We start from the raw sequence: 22,889 nt of genomic DNA, 5'->3' as shown, positions 1-22,889 counted from the left end.
TCTGTCCTTCATGCTCATGAAGCTAGTTTTTCCTTAAAAGATATTATTGAAACATTTCTCAAGATGGAGGAATAAGATCAGCCTGCTGACATCAGCAGTTGTCATGTGCAGTACACATCCTTATCAGTTGTGTACAAAGCAGCTTGTACTAACTTGCAAGAGGCAAGTTTGGTTGGTATATGGCTAATATTGGCAAGGAAGCTTTATTTAACTGAATAACCTTGAGATGTCTATCCTTAAGCCTTATCATTGTTGAATATCATTTTCCTGCTATGACAAAGTAAAAATTTTTTTTCAAATTGTTAAATGACTTACAAGTCATTTTGTTCCATAATTAAACTAAAGCAACTGACAGACTAGTGTAACTCAGGCCTAATCCAGAGCAACTTGTGAGGATCTGTTTTCTCTTTATAATTCAACATTCTGGAAATGTACCTGTCTAACCAAAATCTGTGTTAGGTAGTGCAAAGTGCTAAATAGCAAACTTCACTTGCAGACTTTTGAAAAATGTAATTCAAAGAAGATATCAGGTATGCAAAAGAACATCTTCTCTTCTCCAATGAAGATGATAATTTATTATAATACATTATTGCATGATGTAATAATGCTATATGCATATTTATATAATATATTATTATATTTTCTATAGAGACTTCATTGGGAAATCATGAAAAAGAATACTGCTGGAAAAATCACTACAACTTCTTTTATGGTAAACTGTGTGAAGACAGCATTTACAAGAGTGTCTACACATGTGAAAGACATTGTGGCAAGAGGTCAATATTTATTTCAGAGTTCAAATCATGGCTCTTCTATTTTTATTACTTTGGGCAAATCATTTTTCTTATTTATTTATTTATTCTTGACCTGCTTATTTGTAAAATAAAAACTAAAGTAGATACTTTCTAAGGTTCCTTCCAGCTATAAATTCTATGATTCTAATAAGGCACCAGAGCACTGAGTTCATTTTGTTTTGCATCATTCAATGGCAATGTTTACAGGGCTAGTTTTTTTACTTTTTTTTTTTTATAAATAGTTATTTCCTCTCACTATAAACCTTCAAGAAAAGAATGAATAGATATGTATTTTGGAAGAAAACAGTAGTATCCCTTAAGTTTAACCAACAAAAAGGACTTATATTAATCATGCAAACATTATAAAACTTACAAATCCTGTTTCCCTGTACCTTGCTTAAGTATATATTAGACTTTCAACCTGTTTCTATTGTCCTTATTTATCTTGAAGAGGGATGTAAGGGAATACAGATGTATATTGCATTTACTTGATTCAGAAAATGTTGTAAGGAAAATATTAATGTGATTAGAATGGACCCTTAGTTCAACGTTAGTAAAATTTTCCTCATATGTGATTTATATTCCTCTTACTGCTAGTATAGGGCTGTTTGAAAAACTTTACAGGTTCATCTAGGCTGTTTAGCTTTGTTGGAGGATGATGTTAATTGAAGTAAAAGGTGGAGATTTCAATTTCTTTATAAGCAGAGCATATGTCTGTTTTAACAATCAGAGGCTGTCCCAGTGTTGTCAGTAGTATGTCTTCCTTTCATTATTCATTCAACCAACAAATATTCCGTGTTTATTCTATATAAAACACTGTATTAGCCACTATAGGGGGACAGAGAGCTGAATGAGACATAGTTCCTATCTTTGGGGAGCTTATTTATGGCCTATGAGGTAAAGTAAGACAAAAATAATCAAGATAGCATTTGAAAGTTTAGTGAGTTATCTTACCAATACAGGGTCAGAAAGGGAGACTGGGTTAGGAAGTAATATTGACTCAGTGGAACTCGTCAATTTGGAAACTAAAATAGAAGCCCATAACTTGCAAATAGAGGCAAAAAGTATTTTCTCCATGTATGAATGACAGCAGTTTCTTTTAGATCTGGGTTTTCCAAATCTGAATATTATTATCTTTTTTTTTTAATAGCCTTTTATTTACAGGATATATACATGGGTAACTTTACAGCATTAACAATTGCCAAACCTCTTGTTCCAATTTTTCACCTCTTACCCCCCCACCCCCTCCCCTAGATGGCAGGATGACCAGTAGATGTTAAATATATTAAAATATAAATTAGATACACAATAAGTATACATGACCAAAACGTTATTTTGCTGTACAAAAAGAATCAGACTCTGAAATATTGTACAATTAGCTTGTGAAGGAAATCAAAAATGCAGGTGTGCATAAATATAGGGATTGGGAATTCAATGTAATGGTTTTTAGTCATCTCCCAGAGTTCTTTCTCTGGGCATAGCTAGTTCAGTTCATTACTCCTCCATTAGAAATGATTTGGTTGATCTCGTTGCTGAGGATGGCCTGGTCCATCAGAACTGGTCATCATATAGTATTGTTGTTGAAATATATAATGATCTCCTGGTCCTGCTCATTTCACTCAGCATCAGTTAATGTAAGTCTCTCAGGCCTTTCTAGAAATCATCCTGTTGGTCATTTCTTACAAGAACAGTAATATTCCATAATATTCATATACCACAATTTATTCAGCCATTCTCCAACTGATGGACATCCATTCAGTTTCAATTTTTAGCCACTACAAAGGGCTGCCACAAACATTCGTGCACACAGGTCCCTTTCCTTCTTTATAATCTCTTTGGGATATAATCCCAGTAGTAACACTCTGGATCAAAGGGTATACTAGTTTGATAACTTTTGAGCATAGTTCCAAACTTACTCTCCAAAATGGTTGGATTAGTTCACAACTCCACCAACAATGCATCAATGTCCCAGTTTTCCCGCATCCCCTCAACAATCATCATTATTTTTTCCTGTCATCTTAGCCAATCTGACAGTTGTGTAGTGGTATCTTAGAGTTGTCTTAATTTGCATTTCTCTGATTAATAATGACTTGGAGCATCTTTTCTATGACTAGAAATAGTTTCAATTTCTTCATCTAAGAATTGTCTGTTCATATCCTTGACCATTTTCAATTGGAGAATGGCTTGATTTTTTATAAATTAGAGTTAATTCTCTATATATTTTGGAAATGAGGCCTTTATCAGAACCTTTGACTGTAAAAATATTTTCCCAGTTTATTGCTTTCCTTCTAATCTTGTCTCATTAGTTTTGTTTGTACCAAAACTTTTCAGTTTGCTATAATCGAAATTTTCTATTTTGTGATCAGTAATGATCTCTAGTTCTGCTTTGGTCATAAAGACCTTCCCCTTCCACAGGTCTGAGAGGTAAACTATCCTGTGTTCCTCTAATTTATTAATAATTTCATTCTTTATGCCTAGGTCATGAACCCATATTGACCTTATCTTGGTGTCTGGCGTTAAGTATGGATCAATGCCTAGTTTCTGCCATATTAGTTTCCAATTTTCCAGCAATTTTTATCAAACAGTAAGTTCTTATCCCAAAAGCTGGGATCTTTGGGTTTGTCAAAGACTAGGTTGCTATATTTGTTGACTGTTTTATCCCTTGAACCTAATCATTCCACTGATCAACTAATCTATTCTTAGCCAATACCAAATAGTTTTGGTAACTGCTGCTCTATAATATAATTTTAGATCTGGTACAGCTAAGCCACCATCATTTGATTTTTTTCATTAATTCCTTGAAATTCTTGACCTTTTGTTTTTCCATATGAACTTTGTTGTTATTTTTCTAGGTCATTAAAATAGTTTTTGGGAGTCTGATTGGTATAGCGCTAAATAAATAGATTAGTTTAGGTAATATTGTCATCTTTATTATATTTGCTTCGCCCTATCCAAGAGCATTTAATATTTTTCAATTGGTTAGATCAGACTTAATTTGTGTGAAAAGTGGTCTGTAATTTTGCTCATAAAGTTTCTGATTTTCCCTTGGCAGATAGATTCCTAAATATTTTATATTATCAGTAGTTACTTTAAATGGAATTTCTCTTTGTAACTCTGACTGTTGGATTTTGTTAGTGAGTGATATAAAGAATGCTGATGACTTATGTGGGTTTATTTTATAACCACAACTTTGCTAAAGTTGTGGATTATTTCTAATAACTTTTTAGTAGAATCTCGGGGTTCTCTAAGTATACCACCATGTCATCGGCAAAGAGTGATAATTTGGTTTCCTCATTGCCTATTCTTATTCCTTTAATCTCTTTCTCAGCTCTTATTGCTATAGCTAGCGTTTCTAATACAATATTAAATAGTAACGGTGATAGTGGGCAACCTTGTTTCACTCCAGATCTTATTGGGAATGGTTGTAGTTTGTCTCCATTACATATGATGCTTACTGATGGTTTTAAATAGATGCTGCTGATTATTTTAAGGAAAAGTCCATTTATTCCTATATTCTCAAGTGTTTTTAATAGGAATGGATGTTGGATTTTATCAAATGCTTTTCTGCATCTATTGAGGATGATCATATGGTTTTGTTAATTTGGTTATTAACATGGCCAATTATATTGATAGTTTTCTAATATTGAACCAGCCCTGCATTCTAGTATAAATCCTACTTGATCATAGTGTATTATCTTGGAGATGATTTTCTGTAGTCTTTTTGCTAATATCTTATTTAAGATTTTAGCATCAATATTCATTAGGGAGATTGGTCTATCGTTTTCTTTCTCTGTTTTCAGCCTACCTGGTTTAGGTATCGGTACCATGTCTGTGTCATAGAAGGAGTTTGGTAGGACTCCTTCATTCCCTATTTTATCAAATAATTTATATAGCGTTGGGGCCAATTGTTCTTTAAATGTTTGGTAAAATTCACATGTAAATCCATCTGGTCCTGGGGATTTTTCTTAGGGAGTTGTTTAATTGCCTGTTCTATTTCTTTTTCTGAAATGGGACTATTCAAGCAATTACTTCCTCCTCTGTTAGTCTGGGAAGTCTATATTTTTGGAGGTAGTCATCCATTTCACTTAGGTTATCAAATTTATTGGCATAAAGTTGAGCAAAATAACTCCTTATTATTTCTCTAATTTCCTCTTCATTGGTGGAAAGTTCTCCCTTTTCATTTTTAAGACTACTAATTTCATTTTCCTCCCTCCTTTCTCTAATCAGATTTACCAAAGGCTTATCTATTTTATTGGCTTTTTCATAGAACCAACTCTTAGTTTTATTAATTAGTTCAATAGTTTTTTTACTTTCAATATTTTTAATTTCTCCTTTTAATTTTAGAATTTCTAATTTAGTATTTGATTGGGGTTTTTAATTTGGTCTTTTTTAGTTTTTTTAGTTTGCAAGCCCAATTCATTAATCTTTTCTTTCTCTGTTTTATTCAAGTAAGCCTCTAAGGATATAAAATTCCCTCTTATTACCGCTTTGGCTGCACCCCACAAATTTTGGTATGATGTCTCATCATTGTCATTATCTTGAGTGAAATTATTAATTGTATCCATAATTTGCTGCTTCACCCAATCATTCTTTAAGATGAGATTGTTTAGTTTCAATTACTTTTGGTCTATTTCCCCTAACTTTTTGTTGAATGTAGTTTTTATTGCATCATGATCTGAAAAAAAGCATTTACTATTTCTGCTTTCTTGCATTTAATTTGAGGTCTTTATGTCCTAATATATGGTCAATTTTGAATAGGTTCCATGAACTGCTGAGAAGAAAGTATATTCCTTTCTATCTCCATTCAATTTTCTCCAAGATCCAACATACCTAATTTTCTAATATTCTATTTACTTCTTTAATTTCTTTCTTATTTGTTTTGTGGTTTGATTTGTCTAATTCTGAGAGTGCAAGGCTGAGATCTCCTACTATTACAGTTTTGTTGTCTATTTCTTCTTGCAACTCTCTTAACTTCTCCTTTAGGAAGTTGGATGCCATACCACTTGGTGCATATATGTTTTATATTGATATTGCTTCGTTGTTTATGCTACCCTTTAGCAGGATGTAGTTTCCTTCCTTATCTCTTTTAATTAGATCAATTTTTACTTTTGCTTGATCTGAGATAAGGATGGCTACCCTGCTTTTGACTTCACCTGAAGTATAATAGATTTTGCTCCAGCCTTTTACCTTTACTCTTATGTATCATCCCTGCTTTAAATGTGTTTCTTGTAAACAACATATTGTAGGGTTCTGACTTTTGATCCAGTCTGCTATCTGCCTCCTCTTTATGGGGGAGTTCATCCCATTCACATTTATGGTTAGAATTACTAAATCTGTATTTCCTACCATCCTAATAACCCCAGATTGTGCTTTACTTATTCTTGCCTCCCCCACCCTCTTTCCCCTTTTAAACTTTATGTACCCCTCTTGTATCACGATGCTTACCCTCTTTAGAATCCCTCCCTCCCCCTTTGAGTCTTTCCCTTCTTCCCTTATTACTCTTTTCTTTTCCCTTTTCCTCTCCCCCGTTTTTAATGAGGTGAGAGAGAATTTTCTCTAAAACAAATGTCAATTATTTTTTCTTTGAGCCAACTCTGATGAGAGTAAGATTCACACAATGTTCCTCCCCCTCTCTAAATTCCCTCAGATATGATAAGTTTCCTTTGCCTCTTTGTGGGATGTGGTTTCCCTCTTTTTATCCCTCCTTCCCACCTTATTCTGCCATCATCCCTTTTCCATATCTACTTCCCTTTTTTATGTTATATCAGTACAATCAAATTATACATGTATTCTTTTTGTATATCCACAACAGAAATACAATTCTCAAGAGTTATTTTTACCTTTTCTGCATCTCTTGAGTTCTATGCTTGGAGATCAAATTTTTTGTTTAGTTCTGGTTTTTTCTTCAGAAACAAATGGAATTCATTTGTTTCATTAAATGTCCATCTTCTTCCCTGGAAGAAAATGCTCACTAGCTGGGTAGTTTATTCTTGGCTGCATCCCAAGTTCTTGTGCCTTTGCAGATATCATATTCAGGCCCTTCTTTCCTTTAATGTAGAGGCAGCCAGATCTTGGGTGATCCTTATTGTGGCACCTCGGTTATTTAAAAGTTGTTTTTGTTTTGTTTTTGGCTGCTTGTAAAATTTTTCCTTAATCTGATAGTTCTGAAATTTGGCTACAATATTCCTTGGGGTTTTATTTTAGGTTCTCTTTCAGAAGGTGTTGATAGATTCTTTCAATGCCTATTTTCCTTCTGATTCTATTACATCTGGGCAGTTCTCTTTGATGATTTCTTGCAAAAATAGTATCTAAGGCTCTTTTTTTTTCATCATAGTTTTCAGAAAGTCCAATAATCCTCAGTTATCTCTCTAGGTCTATTTTCAAGTCTGTTGTTTTCAAGTAGATAATTCATGGTTTTTCAGTTTGTCATTTTTTGTTTTGCTTGACTGATTCTTGCTGTCTCAATGAATCATTAGTTTCTATTTGTTCAGTTCTAATTTTTAAAAATTATTTTCTTCATTTGCTTTTCACTTCTTTCTGTATATGTCAATTGAGTTTTTTAAATGTATTGTTTTGGTCTGTGAATTTTTTCCATTTCACTAATTTTTTTTTTTTTTAGTGAATTATTTTCTTTTTCCAGTTCACAGATCCTACTTTCTTGCGTGTTCTTTGTCTTTTCCAATTCACAGATCCTACTTTCTTGCGAGTTCTTTGTCTTTTCCAATTCACAAATCCTACTTTCTAGTGAATTCTTTATTTTTTCCAATTCACAATATTATTATCAATCACTTTCCATGGTTACACAGAATAATGTCGCTAGGGCATTGAGGTCCTCTATATCCTTTGCCTCTTAGAAATTATATACCTAGCAATTCACTGACAGTTTGAGCTACTACTCCACTGGCTGTTTCATTTAAGTCACTCACATTTGTCCCAATCAGTTTTAGGAGTTGAGTTTTCTACCCTATTGCTTTTCAATTTCTCAAGCCCTTCATATGTAAATCAGATGCTGAGAAACTGCACTTGGATCCTATTTATACTGAATAAAGTATTTTTTCTTTGAGGGAATGCTTTTTTTCTCAACTTTCTCACAGCTGTCCTTGTTTTTGCCCCTTTCCACATCAAAATCATCTATCTGCCAAAAGGGCCATTCTCTTACAAACATACTCTCTTATTTGACCTGCCTTACAACTTGGTGAAATGGATATTTACTCCCATGCTTCTCTGAAGTTGTGAACTCATTAATGCAGATACTTCCTTGAACTTTATTGCAACTCACTCTTACTTTCTCTTCTTGCACAATGCTATCCATATTCTTTCATAAACCTCCATGCAAAATTTACCAAGTACTCATCTGTTGAGGGTCTATTCTCCAGGTCTTTTATCTAGACCTTCTCTCATTGCCTGTGTGTTAAGGACCAAGAATCAGGCCTTCACAGCTGTAAATCATAATATCTGAAGGTGTTGCAAAGCAGTCTTTACTGACACAGGTGGGACTGGGAAATAAATTGGAGACAGAGGAAGAGGAGAGAGATCGGACAATGCAATTGCCTCTCAGTCTCTTTGTATCATCATCATCCTCTCACATGAAGAGATCCATTCTACAGGTCTGTCTGAGTTAGACCTCCAGCAGCCACTGGCAAGTGGCTCCCATATCACAACATCAATGTACCACAAAATTCTTTGGAGATAGTGATCTCTGTTTTTATAGAGCTGATCATAATATATGATTATACTAGACAGACTCTAGTTTTTGCTAGTATGGGTAATATTTGCTCTTATTTTAGTAACTATTTACAAGGGAAGATTTATTTATTCTTATGCTTTCTAATGCTTTTGTTTCCTCCCTCACCTAGCAGTTTATAGGTCACTTGAAAGCGGCCATTGAAGAGAAAAATCACAAAAGTATGGGAATTCAAGGGTGGGAGAAGGTTATTGATCCTTTTCTTTTTCAGTTTTAGCTCAGTGCTTATTGGATATCAGTCCTTCCATATCCCTAGCTTAGCATAAGACTCACTGATTCCCCACAACACAAACTTACTAGTCATTGATAGTAGAAGTAGGCCAATGAAACCTCCATTTCTTGGATTGGAACTAGGAAGAAAATATTTGGGCATACTCTATATAAATGCACCAGAAAGAGCAACTCAAAACATGTTCTAAAGACTGGTTCTCATTGGCTACTTTCCCTGTTATACTTGGATTTCCTTTTTAAAAAATCAGTTTTTATTGATGTCTTTTATTTGAAGCAGCATAATTTCCCTCATCTCACTCACTGCCCACATTAGAGAGCTATCCTATGTAATTAATAAATTGTATTTTTTTAAGGGGATATATTTAGGGCATAGTGGAAAGAACACCAGATATAAAGTCAGGAAGACCTGAAAATTCAAAAACAACTTCAGACACTTACTAGCTGTGTGACCCTGGAAAAGTCACTTTATCCTTTTTACTTGTTTTCTTTTCTGTGAAATGAGCTGGAGAAGGAAAACAGTTCAATATTTTTGTCAAGAAAACCCCAAATGGGGTCAGGAAGAGTTGGATACGTATGCAAGAGAGCAGAAGTGAAGGTGACCCAACATTGAGAACTGACCATAAATAATAGTAGGGTAAAGGGTAAAATGTATTCAAATGTGAAGAAAACTGTCCACTTGAACTGGTCAGTTATTGAGTGAAAACTATTGAGCCCAGAAAAGGGGTGATAGGTTGGGAGAAGTGATAGTAATAGAGATACTGGAGGTCATGGTAAAGATACAGGTTTATGAAGAGAAAGCTAAGTTAGGAAATTTTGTTCATAGAAAAGAATATGTATGAGTTGAGATTGTGAAAGTGGGAGTTATAAGCATGGATAGCTAAGGTGGAAGGAAGATGTTTTGAAGAAGTTGAAAGGTAGATGTTTAGGGATAGAGGTGGAAGAGTCAACCAGCTATTAAACTATTTGAGAAAAAAGGAAGAAAGAACACCTGGAATATGGTACATGAAAGCCATAAGGTTCTGGGATAGATGATAGAGACAACAGAGACTGGATCTGGAAGTAGCATGTAGCACTTCTTTTCCTGATTAAGTGGTTAAGAATGCAGTGTCTTGTGAAAAAAGTCAGCTTTCCATAAGAATCAGAAAACAGAAAATGACACAAAGTTCAGAATTATGGGGACTTAGCCAATGTATTATAATGTAATACTGTGAGCCAGAGCCTGGGAATGTGACCTCTGACTCCACATAGAATGTAAACTACCTTGAGTAAATGTAAAAAGCAAAAGAAGCACTATCTATCCTGTGGGAAAACCTACGCCCATGGCACAATGCTTTGTTTCTATGTAACACCTGGCCTGCCATAGAACAGATGGGTGGGATCTATCACTCTGTGTTCCTGATGCCAACAATTGGGTCTAATGAATAAATTCCCCCAATTATATGACTTTTTTTTTTTTTTTTTTTTTTAGTATCTCAGTAATTTCTTGGAGCGTCTGCCATTCTACAATTGTCATTATCAGAGTAGAACGGATCATGATCATGCATCCTTACAACCAATAATAGAGTGAAAATTCTATGGGGAAATTAGAGGAGGCAGGACAGGATAGATATGAAGGAAAGTAAGGCTGAAGTGGATAGCAATCAATGTTCAGGGAGAGATAGCAGGAGAGAAGAGTTTTTATTACAATTCATTCTGAATATCATAAATTGAGGACACATATTTGGGGTGGATAACTATCACATTATATGAAAGAAGATCCAAAAAGATTACAGTGGACTGGAACAAATAAAATGAAATTTAATGGATAGTCTTCCACTTGGATTAAAGAAATAAATTTCTTTATTGTATAAAGATATTTTATATTGTATATTGTATAAAGATATTATATAAAGATATATGTAAGATGGAGAGGATATGACCAAATAATAGTTCATGTGAGAAAGATCTGGATCCTTTAACGGACTACAAGTGCAATATGAACTGATAGTGACATGGTATCCAAAAAAGCCAATATAATATGACTCTCTTTTAATATGAGATATAGGGCCTAGAATGAAAGAGCTGATTGTCTTACTGAAATAAGAAAGGGTAGGCAATTGGTCCAAATCTGTACTGATCTTATACTATAAACCTGGAAGTTGATGTTTTGAAAAAAAAATCCCTATCGATTTACTTTTTATTTCAGTATATTTAGTTATGAATAAATGAAGGTTTCTAGCATATAGGCTAAGTGAAAGTTAACTTGATGATTAAGAAGGTATATTTGTAAATACTTTGCTTAGGAAAATAATGCAGTATTACCTTTTATATTCATAGTGATCATATTTCAAACTGGACAATTTCTCCTAAAAGTAAGAACATATAAAGTGGTCTTCTGTGACAGATTTTTCAAAATATTTGCATAGCAATTAAAAGGATTGCTAAATAAACATTAGCAATACATATACAATTCATTTATTTAATCAATAAATGTCATAAACATAGTAGGTATGATAAGCTATTCACAATAAAGTGCATATACTAAGGCCAATGCAATATAAGATTCGGCTTCATGTTTAGCCTCTAGCCAGGTGTCCCAAGCAACATCCCAGATCCATCTGCTAGAAACCTGTGAAATGAAAAGACCAAATACCAATTTTAGATTTTACATTTTCAATTTAATAAATATTGAGGTGAGATAGAGAATACTCATAAATTAAATCACAGATCTTATAAAATGCTGAAGTATAGTCTTAATTTTATTGGAGTTATACTCTTTATATACCATGTACATGTAATCCCCAATATAATCAATGGATGCAATTCTTTTATGAAATTTGGAATACCATTTCAGTACTATTTACTGTGATTTATAGAAATTCATATTTGTCTCTCCTTTGTTTTTTTTTTAACATATTGTTAAATCTAGACATGCAGAAAAAGCTGGCCTTTAATGAGAAGGGGATCTCTGTTTTCATACTTATTGGCTTGTTAAATCTTTTACTTCAGGAATCAGAGAAAGAATTTGTTTATGGCTCATATCTAGGGCCTTCCCTAAAAAAGAATGGGATAGGATGGGAAATTGTATAAAAATTACATTCAATGCATAATAAATGTGAATCAGATTTGGGAAAAGTAATTCATTTTTACAGACACAAGAATGGCTAAAGAAATAAAAATCCAACAATTCTGTAGAACACACTGACAAAATAGGATTCAATATCTTTTTGGTTCAATCTGCTTGGAGAATGAAACAATTTTTTTGCATTAATGCAAATGTTCTGCGTTTTCTGCTTTGGCTCCCCCCCACACACTTTTCAGTTTCTGTTAGAATGTGAGCTCAGTGAGGTTAGGAATTATTTTATTCTCTACATGAATTTATATTCCCATCACTTCCTGCCAACTCTGACACAAAGTACTGAAAAAATGCTGTCTGACTTATTCCACTCCAGATCCAACCCTTCTTTGAATTTTAGCCTCAGACATTTTTGCAATCAACTGTTTCTGCTCCTAGCTGGTTCTGATCTGGTGGAGGCCAAGGCTGAACCTTTCAAACTCACAACGTTGTCCCTAAGCCTGGACACTTTATTTTAGTGCTTTTCTAGGATAAAGAACAAAGGAAGAAGACTGAAGTGATAGGGAGTCATTTGCATTTAGTGAATGGGGGATTGGGATGGGGAAGTGGTAGTCTGATAAGATCAGACCTGTACTTGAAGGCAGCCAGTTTGACAGCTGAGTGGAGAATAAATCGAAATGGGCATACTGAGACTGGGAGATCAACCAACAGGTTGTAACAATTTGTCGTTGTTCGGTCATTTTTGTTGAGTCCTACTCTTCAAGACCCCATGGATATTAAGGTCCAAGATACGGAGTGGTTTGCCATTTCCTTCTCCAGTGGATTAAGACAGGGGTTAAATGAATTACCCAGGGTCACACAGCTAGTAAGTGAGTGAGGCTATATTTTAATTCAGATCTTCCTGACTCCAGGCCCAGTGCTCTATCCATTAAGCCACCTAGCTCTACTTGTGATAGTTGAGTTTAATCATCAATCAACATTTATTTATTTTATTTTATTTTTTTATTATAGTAACTTTTTATTGACAGAATCCATGCCTGGGTAATTTTTTTTTTACAACATTATCCCTTGCACTCACTTCTGTTCCGATTTTTCCCTCCCACCCTCCACCCCCTCCCCTAGATGGCAAGCAGTCCTATATATGTAATCAACATTTATTAAATGCTTACTAGGTTCTGGGCATTATGCTAAGCACTGGACAAAGGGAAACAAAAGACATTCCTTGCCTTCAAGGAGCTAACAATCAAACCAAATATATATCAACAAGCTATGTCAAGGATAAATAGAACATAATTAACAGGGAAAGCACAAGAATTAATAAAGATTGGATAAGGCTTCCTGTAAAAGATGGGATTTTAGTTGGAAATTAAAGAATGGCAGGGAGGTCACTAGGTAGTGTTAAAAAAGAAGAGCATCCCAGGGCATGGGGGACAGCCAGAGAAAATACTTGGAGACAAGAAATGGAGTGCTTTGTTTGTGGAATAACCAGGAGACAGATTTCACTAGATTGAACCTAAGAGTTAGATGTAAAAAGATGAGAAAGATAGGAGGGGGTAGGTTATGAAAGGCTTTAAATGACAAACAGAGCATTTTGTAGCTGATTCTGGCGATGACAAGATAGCCATTGGATGGCACTGATAGGGCAGTGATATTAAGGGCCATATATGCTTTTAAGAAAATCACTTTGATGGCTGAATGGAGGATGGATACCAGCAGGCTCTTGCAATAGTCCAGGCATGAGTTGATAGGGGCCTGTATTCAAATGGTGGCAGTGTCAGAGGAGAGAAGGGAGTATATCATTGCCTGTCCCCAACTTATTTTTTATCCTTTTACATATTTATCCCATCTGTACACTTAATAGTCCAGGTAGCATTGCATTCTTAACCTCTCATACATGACAATTGATCTCCTAATTCCAAACCTTTGTAATAGATATCTCCTCTAACTAGAATGAACTTCCTTCTCACTTCTGCTGTCTCTTTGAATCTCTAGTTTTCACTTAATTATCTCCTTATATAAAATCTTTCCAGATCTTACCAGTTGTTGCTAGAGCTTCTCCTCATTTAGTTACATCATATCTGTATATGTTTGTATACATATAAAATTATGTTTATCTCTCCTAATAGAATATAAGCTTATGGAGGACAGGAGTTTTACTTTGTTCTTGTACTCCTAGTGCCCAGCTCATGGTACTTAATAAATAAACAACTGGTTCCTGAATCCAAATTTCTATCTCTATCCATTACACCATATTGCCTTTGGTACGAGTCTTTTAAATAGTCTCACTACCTTCAATCCATTCTGTATACCAAGCTGATTTTCCTAAAAACTCATATTACTTAAAATGATTCAAGGATCTATATAAACTGGCTTCTATTAATACAACTCATTTCCTACTAAATATCATAGAAGTCTCTATTCCCACCAAATTAGTTGATTCACTAACTCTCAAACATGGTCATGCTTTCCTGTTCCTACATACTTATTCATATTATTTCCTCAACTGGTATTTTGAATCTTCACCCAATCAAATCCAATTCATCTTCCCTCAAGGTGCATTTTATATTTTCATTTACTTTTTTAAAAAACACAAAAAATCCTAGGTGAGGGGAACTTAAACTGGGATCCATGGAGAGATTATAGGAAATTTGTAAACTTGAATGGGAATAAAACCACTGCTTTATTTTCCCTAATTTGTAGCTGAAATTTAATAGTTGCTTAAAAAAAATATTTTGAGAAGGACTCCATAGTCTTCATAGATTGCCAGAGGGTGCTCTGATATGAAAAGCTTAAAGACCATCCCAAGTGGAAGTGAACTTTTTCTATTCAATTCCTAAAACATATTATTTATCCTTATCAGTAATTTATTATTTATTATTATTACATAATGTTACATTATCTGTGTCAATATAGATACATATATATTTATGTATATATATATATATACACAAATGTATTTATTATATACTTTTGAATGAAGTGAACTGTGAAAGCTGTTTCACAAGATGGAGAAAGTGTTGGGCTGTGCCCCAGGGCCAGGTTTCTTTCTCCAGAAATCACGTGGTTTACAAGGAGTGGGACCTTTTTTTTGTGATACTAAGTTGGGGCCACCTTGGCACTGAAACTCCCATATAAGGTAATTTAGTAATCCTAAAGATGAGGTTGGGTTAGAAGTTTTTCCTCATTTATGATTTAGAATGTGAGGTCATTTGTCCTGGCTAATCAGGTTAAAGATCCAGCCTATAGGGAGTGTTAGCTCAGGCCCCTATATAATTCTTGTCTGTTAACTGGGCCTTGCCCCTCCTTGCTGCTTGTGTGGAGGGAGATGCCCTTTCTCCAGAGATTGTAATAAAATTCTTTTCTGCTTTTGCCTTAATTTATTTGTGCCAGTGGTTGTGTCCCCCCCCCACACACACACACACAAACATATATATATATATATATATATACATATACAAATATAATCTCTCTCCACTTAAAATGTAAATTTCATGAAAACAGGTTCTTTAGTTCTCCCTTGGTGTTTTGCAACTAAATTGTATACAATAAAGTGCTCAATAAAAATATGTTAAATATTAAGGGATAAAAATATGACATTTGGCATTATCATGAACTTTATTTAACAATGATTGGGATGCCTGAGTTAACCATATGGATTACTAATTTTCAAGAAATGTATTAAATACACTCAAAATCATTTAATAAGACATTGATATAATGGTAAAAATTTAACAATTGACTGTATGTACAATACACTTATGAGTTTAGTCTGCATTATTAACATTTTCCCCATTATTTTCTTAAATCTCAGATTTAACAAAACAATGAGTTAAGCTCTGATTTGTAGTATGTACTTATTTCCAGGGCATAAATACACACATTGAAAATTTAACAACTTTTGTAAGCCAGTACAAGTTGTATCTAGCCTACCCAACATAATTTTATCTTCATTTGATAATTCTGAATTATGTAATATCTAAGAAGTATCATTAAAATAACCTAAACATGATTTAATTAGCATGGAGAATTTGTGTGGAAACTCATTTCACTGAAGCAGATCAGTAACTCATCTGTTACTTTTAGAATCAGAGAATTGCTTTGGACACTAAGAAATTAAATTCTTAATCTAATTCAAATCACATTGCATATTTCAAAAGCAGGACTTTGAACTTTAGACTTTCTGACTTTAAGAACAGGTCTCCCACACTTAACACTGTACACCAAGATAAGGTCAAAATGGGTTCATGACCTAGGCATAACAAATGAGATTATAAATAAATTGGAAGAACACAGGATAGTTTACCTCTCAGACCTGTGGAAGAGGAAGGAATTTATGACCAAAGAAGAACTAGAGAGCATTATTGATCACAAAATAGAAAATGTTGATTATATCAAATTGAAAAGTTTTTGTACAAACAAAACTAATGCAGACAAGATTAGAAGGGAAGCAATAAACTGGGAAAACATTTGCATAGTTAAAGGTTCTGATAAAGGCCTCATTTCCAAAATATATAAAGAATTGACTCTAATTTATAGGAAATCAAGCCATTCTCCAATTGATAAATGATCAAAGAATATGAACAGACAATTCTCAGACAAAGAAATTTTAACTATTTCTAGCCATATGAAAAGATGCTCCAAGTCATTATTAATCAGAGAAATGAAAATTAAGACAACTCTGAGATACCATTACACACCTGTCAGCTTGGCTAGAATGACAGGAAAAGATAATGCGGAATATTGGAGGGGATGTGGGAAAACAGGGATACTAATACATTGTTGGTGGAATTGTGAATACATCCAACCATTCTGGAGAGCAGTTTGGAACTATGCTCAAAAAGTTATCAAACTGTGCATACCCTTTGATCCAGCAATGTTTCTACTGGGCTTATATCCCAAAGAAATCTTAAAGAAGGGAAAGGGACCTGTATGTGGAAGAATGTTTATGGCAGGTCCCTTTGTAGTGGCCAGAAACTGGAAACTGAGTGGATGCCCATCAGTTAGAGAATGGCTGAATAAATTGTGGTATATGAATATTATGGAATATTATTGTTTGGTAAGAAATGACCAACAGGAGGATTTCAGAAAAGCCTGGAGAGACTTACATGAACTGATGCTGAGTGAAATGAGCAAGACCAGGAGATCCATTATATACTTTAACTATAACACTATATGATGATCAATTCTGATGGACGTGGCCCTTTTCAGCAATGAGATGAACCAAATCAGTTCCAATAGAGCAGTAATGAATGGAACCAGCTACACCCAGCGAAAGAACTCTGGGAGATGACTATGAACCATTACATAGAATTCCCAATCCCTCTATTTTTGTCTGCCTGCATTTTTGATTTCCTTCACAGGCTAATTGTACAATATTTCAAACTCTGATTCTTTTTGTACAGCAAAATAACTGTTAGGACATGTATATATATATATATATATATATATATATATATATATATATGTATTATTTAATTTATACTTTAACATACTTAACATGTATTGATCAACCTGCCATGGGGGGAGGGGGGGAAGAGGATGGAGGAAGGAGGGAAAAATTAGAACAAAAGGTTTGGCAATTGTCAATGCTGTAAAATTACCCATGCATATAACTTGTAAATAAAAAGCTATAATAAAAAACAAACAAACAAACAAATAAACCAAAAAAAAAAAAAAAAAAAAAACGAACAGGTCTCTTATCTATTATGCTATGTGACCTCTCAACAAGAGTGCCAGGCCTGGAGTTAGGAAGATCTGAGTTCAAATTTGACCTCAGACATTTTACTAGCTCTGTGATCTTAAGCAAGCCACTCAACCCAGTTTGCTTCAATTTCCACATTTGTAAAATGGGTTGGAGAAGGAAATGGCAAACTACCCCAGTATTCCTGCCAAGAAAATCAGATGAAATCATAAAGAGTCATATATGGCTGAAATGACTGAACAATATGTGTAACAAATACAGTCAGTAGAAAAAAATTTTCTATACTTACATTTATTGACTGACCAGTTTTTTGAATGAGTATTATTTTTATAATGAATTTATATCGAGAGAAACCAAATTCTTTGACAGCTACTAATATACGATCTGCCAGTTCAAGTGACAAGGAAGAAAATGTTTCTTCATCATACTTGACTTTCTCAAGCTTGTCCTGTTAAAAGAATTTAAAAAACAAAACTCTTAATTTAAATCTAAAAAATTTCAAAATAAAAATCTGAATTTGGCAAATTAAAACCAAGAAATATAAACATATCTGCTCTCCTTTAAAAGTTCTCCTATAATAGCATAGAGGTGACCCTGGCTACTTGGAAGGCTATATTACAAGAACTAAGGCAATTTCTATCAAATTAGAAAAGGTTTCAAATGGCATTGACACATTAAGTTTATTTTCTAAAAACCAGCTTATATATAGACACTCATTATCAGGATAGCCATTAAGGGCTGATTTCTTTGTCCTTGGTGATACATGATATAGGAAAAACAAAAACAAAACCCAACCCCCCAAGAAATGTCCCCCAGTTTTATGTATACAGTTTTTTTCTTTAGCATTAAAAGTGTCAGGTTGCATAAAAAGGATGAGTGAGTATTAACAAATATACAATTTTTATACTGACTACAAAAATTAATTTAACTGTTGGTACTCCAAACATGAGAGCTTTGTCCAAGGCATATAAACTGATATATCAATGGAAGAACTAAGTGACATGTTCAATGCAGTAAAGTAAGAATCGTTTCACTTTGCTGGGTATTGTTTGAGATAAAGATAAACAAAAAGACTATCATGACAATTATATCTTACATACCAGCATTATTACACTATTTGAAGGTATAGAGAAACTACAAATCAAATCAACAGTCGCCTATATTCAAGTCAACAGTCACCTAGATAGTTGATAACCAGTGCAAAAATGGGCAAAGGATGGGAAAGTAAAAAATATATTGGTAGCAGGGGATGGCCCTTACCCAGCATTATTAAACTGAGGGTGCATAGTAAGTGTAAAGGAAGATTAGACAAAGAGTCAAATCTATCTGAGCACTTGAAAGCCTTTGATGGAATCCCTACATGGAAAAAGATGAAGAATCTATTTCTGGAAAGTCATGACATGTAATAGTAGCGGATAGTCTTTGAAACACGAATAGCTAAGACAGTCTATAACTAGTTCTGCTCTGCTAACCACATTGTACAGTCAGAACTAGGAGTACTAATACATCTCATCCTTTTCTTCATTTGAGTTTTTCCAGTCTATCAGAATTCTGGCAATAAAAAAAAAAAAAATGGTATATAAAAAGAGGCGCATTGGGCCCTTCCCACCAAGACTGACATGACCCGAATGTCTATTCTTTCATTTTAGGTGAAGAGGGCCGGAGATGATTATAATAACTTATGAGTTTTGCCAAGTCCAGAAGTCAAGTCCATGACGGATTTTGCAGGAAACTGGCTTAGCACTGATGAGAAGCAAGGTCCAATGTTCAGGACCCAGTCCAGTGAGAGTTAAGACAAGGGCTCATCCAGCATATATGCCACACATACTTACTTGTACTTGGTAGGATCAATGCTGTGTAGAAACTGCCATATGTTTATGCCCACTTTCTCCCATTGTTGAAAATGGTAAAAGGGAGAGTGGGCCCCAGATGTGGGAAATGTTAGGACTTTTGTTTTTGCTATAACTTTATAGCCCTATGTAAAAGCTAACTGATGCCAACAGGTTAAATGGAATTGAAAATGTAGGGTACTGGTGGATAACTGTGAGGATATCATTCTTAAAATGAAGGTTTGAGCTGACAGAATTAGAGAAGAACAATCTCAAAATCAGTAGTATCTTAGAACTCTGAAGTAGCTAGCCTTTCCTAGAGAGTGAGAAAGCAGACTCAAACTCACTACTTTGGAAATTATCCCCCAGGATAGAAATAAGAGGCATAAGATTTTGATTACTTAGAAGCCTCACACTTGTATTTGCTTAGAAATTAGACCAAAGGAAGCTAATTAGTGCAGTGGATAGACCACCAGCCTTGAAGTCAGAGGACCTGAATTCAAATTTGACTTCTAGAAACTTAAAACTTCGTAGCTGTGTGATCCTGGGTAAATCACTTAACCCCAATTGCCTCAGCAAAAAAAAAAAAAAAAGAAGAAGAAAAAAAGAAAAAGAAAAAAAAAAGAGAAATTAGGGCCAAGAGGCACTCAACATAGCAAATACAATCATCACAAAAAATAAAATTAATTTTATCATGAATATGATAATATTAATTGACAATAAACTAGGTACAGAAAAGTTTAAATCAACAGTAAATCAGAAGAATAAAAACAAGATTGTTATTTGTGCAACATAATCACTATGTCAATATGACATTTTAATCAATCATGTATTAAGTACTTATTATGTGTCAAACATTGTGCTAGACACTAGTGATACAAATACACAGAAGGAAACAATCCCCATTCTAAAGGAACTTTTATGCAATTGGGGAAGTCAATAAATAATTTATTCATTCTTTTTAAAACATCATGTTTTTAAATCTGAATTTAACATTAAAAAAGATATTCCCATATGAAAAGCAGAACATAAAGATTATATGTAAAAATAATTTTAAACAGCTTACTTTTTTAAAAAATATATTAAAAGATAAAGAGAATAAGAATATACCATATATCTACTATGTGTCAGATATGGAGCTAGTTAAGTAAGCCTTGAACTCAATGTTCTCTTTGGCCAATAAGTTCCAGTTCCAGTCTTAAGTTTGTCGTTGTTTGGCTTTTAATGGCTCAGAGTGGGTGTATGAAGAGACTATTTATGTTCTGGTTAAAACCCTGAGGGTCTTCCCCTTCCTCATTGATCTTTCTTTCTTTTGAGTAGGTAAAAGAAGCTATCTTTTTGCCTCATTTCTTATGTAACCTTAATAATTTAATGGGTATTGTCTCAGACAAACTGAAGCCTGGTTAAGATCTTAGCTTACAATTGCCAATGACTTTCATTTTCTTCCTGATCTATATCCTGCCATTGGACCCAGATGGCTTTGAAGGAGAGTGAATCTGGTGACTTTGCCTAGCTCTTCTTCATTTAAATCCAATTCACTTTCAAGTCAAAACATAACTTTTCTGATGTACAACAATTATGTGCCAGGTATTGTTTTAAATGTTTTATAAGTAACTCATTTGATACTCACAAGCACCCTGGTATGGTAGGTGCTATTATGACCCCTATTTTATAGTGTGAGGAAACTGAGGCAGACAGGTTAAGTAATTTGCCCAGGGTCAACTTGATGGGGGAAAGATTCCAATCTTTGATTCCCAACCCCCCTAGCTAATGTAAATTACCCTTTGACTCACAAATCCTGGTCCCTTTGAATTCCAATAGAAGCTCCGGACCTGTCCCAGCCCCACCCGGATCTGAGCCAACTCTGGGGCTACACCCCAAAGCCCCTCGAGCTAAGTCTCTGACTTAAAAGGACCACAATGGGAACCCCTCTTTGCAAAGATTCCAAACATGGTCGCCATGTGAGGACCCTCTGTCCACTGGACCCTCTGTCCAGTGCCCTCCTTATCTCTACCTTCACCTATCTCCTACTTCTAAACTCAATAATAAACCTCTTTTATTAATCTAGCTCTCTGGGCCAATAAATGCTTTTATTGGGAATTCCGGGCCGCTTCTAGACCTCATATACCGCCGTATCCTTGCGCCGAATCTAAGGGGGTTGCAGGGGAACTCTGTTTGACTGCCTGTACCCCAAACCTGCCACTAGACCTTAACTAAACCCTAATTTCATTTAGGTACCCCAAATGTAGACCTCAACATGTGGTCTACACCTCAACATTCGGTTCCTAACCTCAACAAACTAATAAGTGTTGGAAACTTCATTTGCACTCTTAATCCTGACTCTATACCCAGTATTATATTCATTATTCCACCACTATTCAATATTTCATTTTGATTATTTTATTTTTAAATTCTGCCCAGTGAACTTTATTGTACTTATCTTTATATGGGGTTCATTCGAAAGAAGCTTTAGCCTATGCTTGAATTTGACATAAGCAACAGTTCTTAAACAAAAGGTGTTTTTACTTGGTATTATTTTTTTTAAATTACATTTTATTTTTAGTTCTGAATTTTTGTGTTTCCCTGCTTTCTCCCTCATTCATTGAGAAAACAAGAAATAGAAAACCCATTACAATGTTTATAGTAAGCAAAATCATTCTCCATTAGGCAGAAATATTTTATTTTCAAAGCACCAAGTTTCAAAGTTGTATTTCTTGCCTGTTTTGTTTGGAAATTCCTTCGGTTTTTTTCTATGCATTTTGTAAAACAGACAAAACAAAACATAAGTGCTTCTCTTTTTCTTTTTCCCGTTTTTTTTTTTTTTTTTTTTTTTGTCCCTACTATATCAAGTTCCTCTCCTCCCAAAATTGAAAAACAAAAACCCCAATCTTAGTAATAGATAAGCACAATAAACAAAATAAATGTGCACATTTGATATGTTAAAAAAAAATGTCTGATTCTCTATCTTAAGTAGAACATCTCTATCAGGAAGTGGGTAGCACAGTTCCTAATCATTTACATGCTGTTGGTAAAGGCCAACATTCATCAAAGACCTTTAAGTTTCTTTTAATATATAAATTATTGAATTATTTAAATTGTTCTCTTGATTCTACATAAATTGTTCTGACTTTGAATAAATCCATAGAAGTCTTCCTAAGTTTTGCTGAAACCATTTGTTTCATCATTTCTTATGGAACAGTATTTCTATTATATTGTTATATATTTTTTCAGACCCGGTTTGGCCCTCAGGCCATAGTTTACCAATTTCTATTTTAAGCTTAACACTTCTCCCCTCCTAAATTTTAGTTCTCCTCTAATTGAAAAAGGGGTGAAAAACATATAATGTAAGTGATGTATTTGAGGTTTAGTACCAATTGGCACCAGATGGGGGGGATTGGCACAAAATGTTGAGGTTTGGTCGTGTGAAGAATTTACAATAGCTATGATCTTTGGCAAAAGATAGGTTTATATAAGAGAAGAGATTATAGACAAAATGAAAAGATATAATAGGCACCAGGAGTGATAAAAACAAAAC

At 34.2% G+C, this 22,889-nt stretch overlaps 1 protein-coding gene across 2 annotated transcripts in view; it reads right to left on the bottom strand.

Moving 5' to 3' along the window:
* Window positions 1-11,200: 11,200 nt before the first annotated feature.
* The window catches only part of TCTE3 (t-complex-associated-testis-expressed 3), a 30,329-nt gene continuing 18,640 nt past the window's right edge, over window positions 11,201-22,889 (bottom strand). For both annotated transcript variants that reach the window (XM_031937454.1, XM_003769623.4), the window contains exons 3-4: window positions 17,815-17,973; window positions 11,201-11,377 (exon numbers count right to left, since the gene is read on the bottom strand). In XM_031937454.1, the coding sequence (XP_031793314.1) occupies window positions 11,267-11,377; window positions 17,815-17,973 (270 nt within the window). In that variant the 3' untranslated portion in view covers window positions 11,201-11,266. The remainder of the gene's footprint in view (window positions 11,378-17,814; window positions 17,974-22,889) is intronic.

This window comes from Sarcophilus harrisii, chromosome 4 (assembly GCF_902635505.1).
Source record: "Sarcophilus harrisii chromosome 4, mSarHar1.11, whole genome shotgun sequence".
Classification (NCBI taxonomy): domain Eukaryota; kingdom Metazoa; phylum Chordata; class Mammalia; order Dasyuromorphia; family Dasyuridae; genus Sarcophilus; species Sarcophilus harrisii.
The sequence above is the reverse complement of the archived record's forward strand: the minus strand, read 5'-3'. Positions and strand labels throughout refer to the sequence as shown.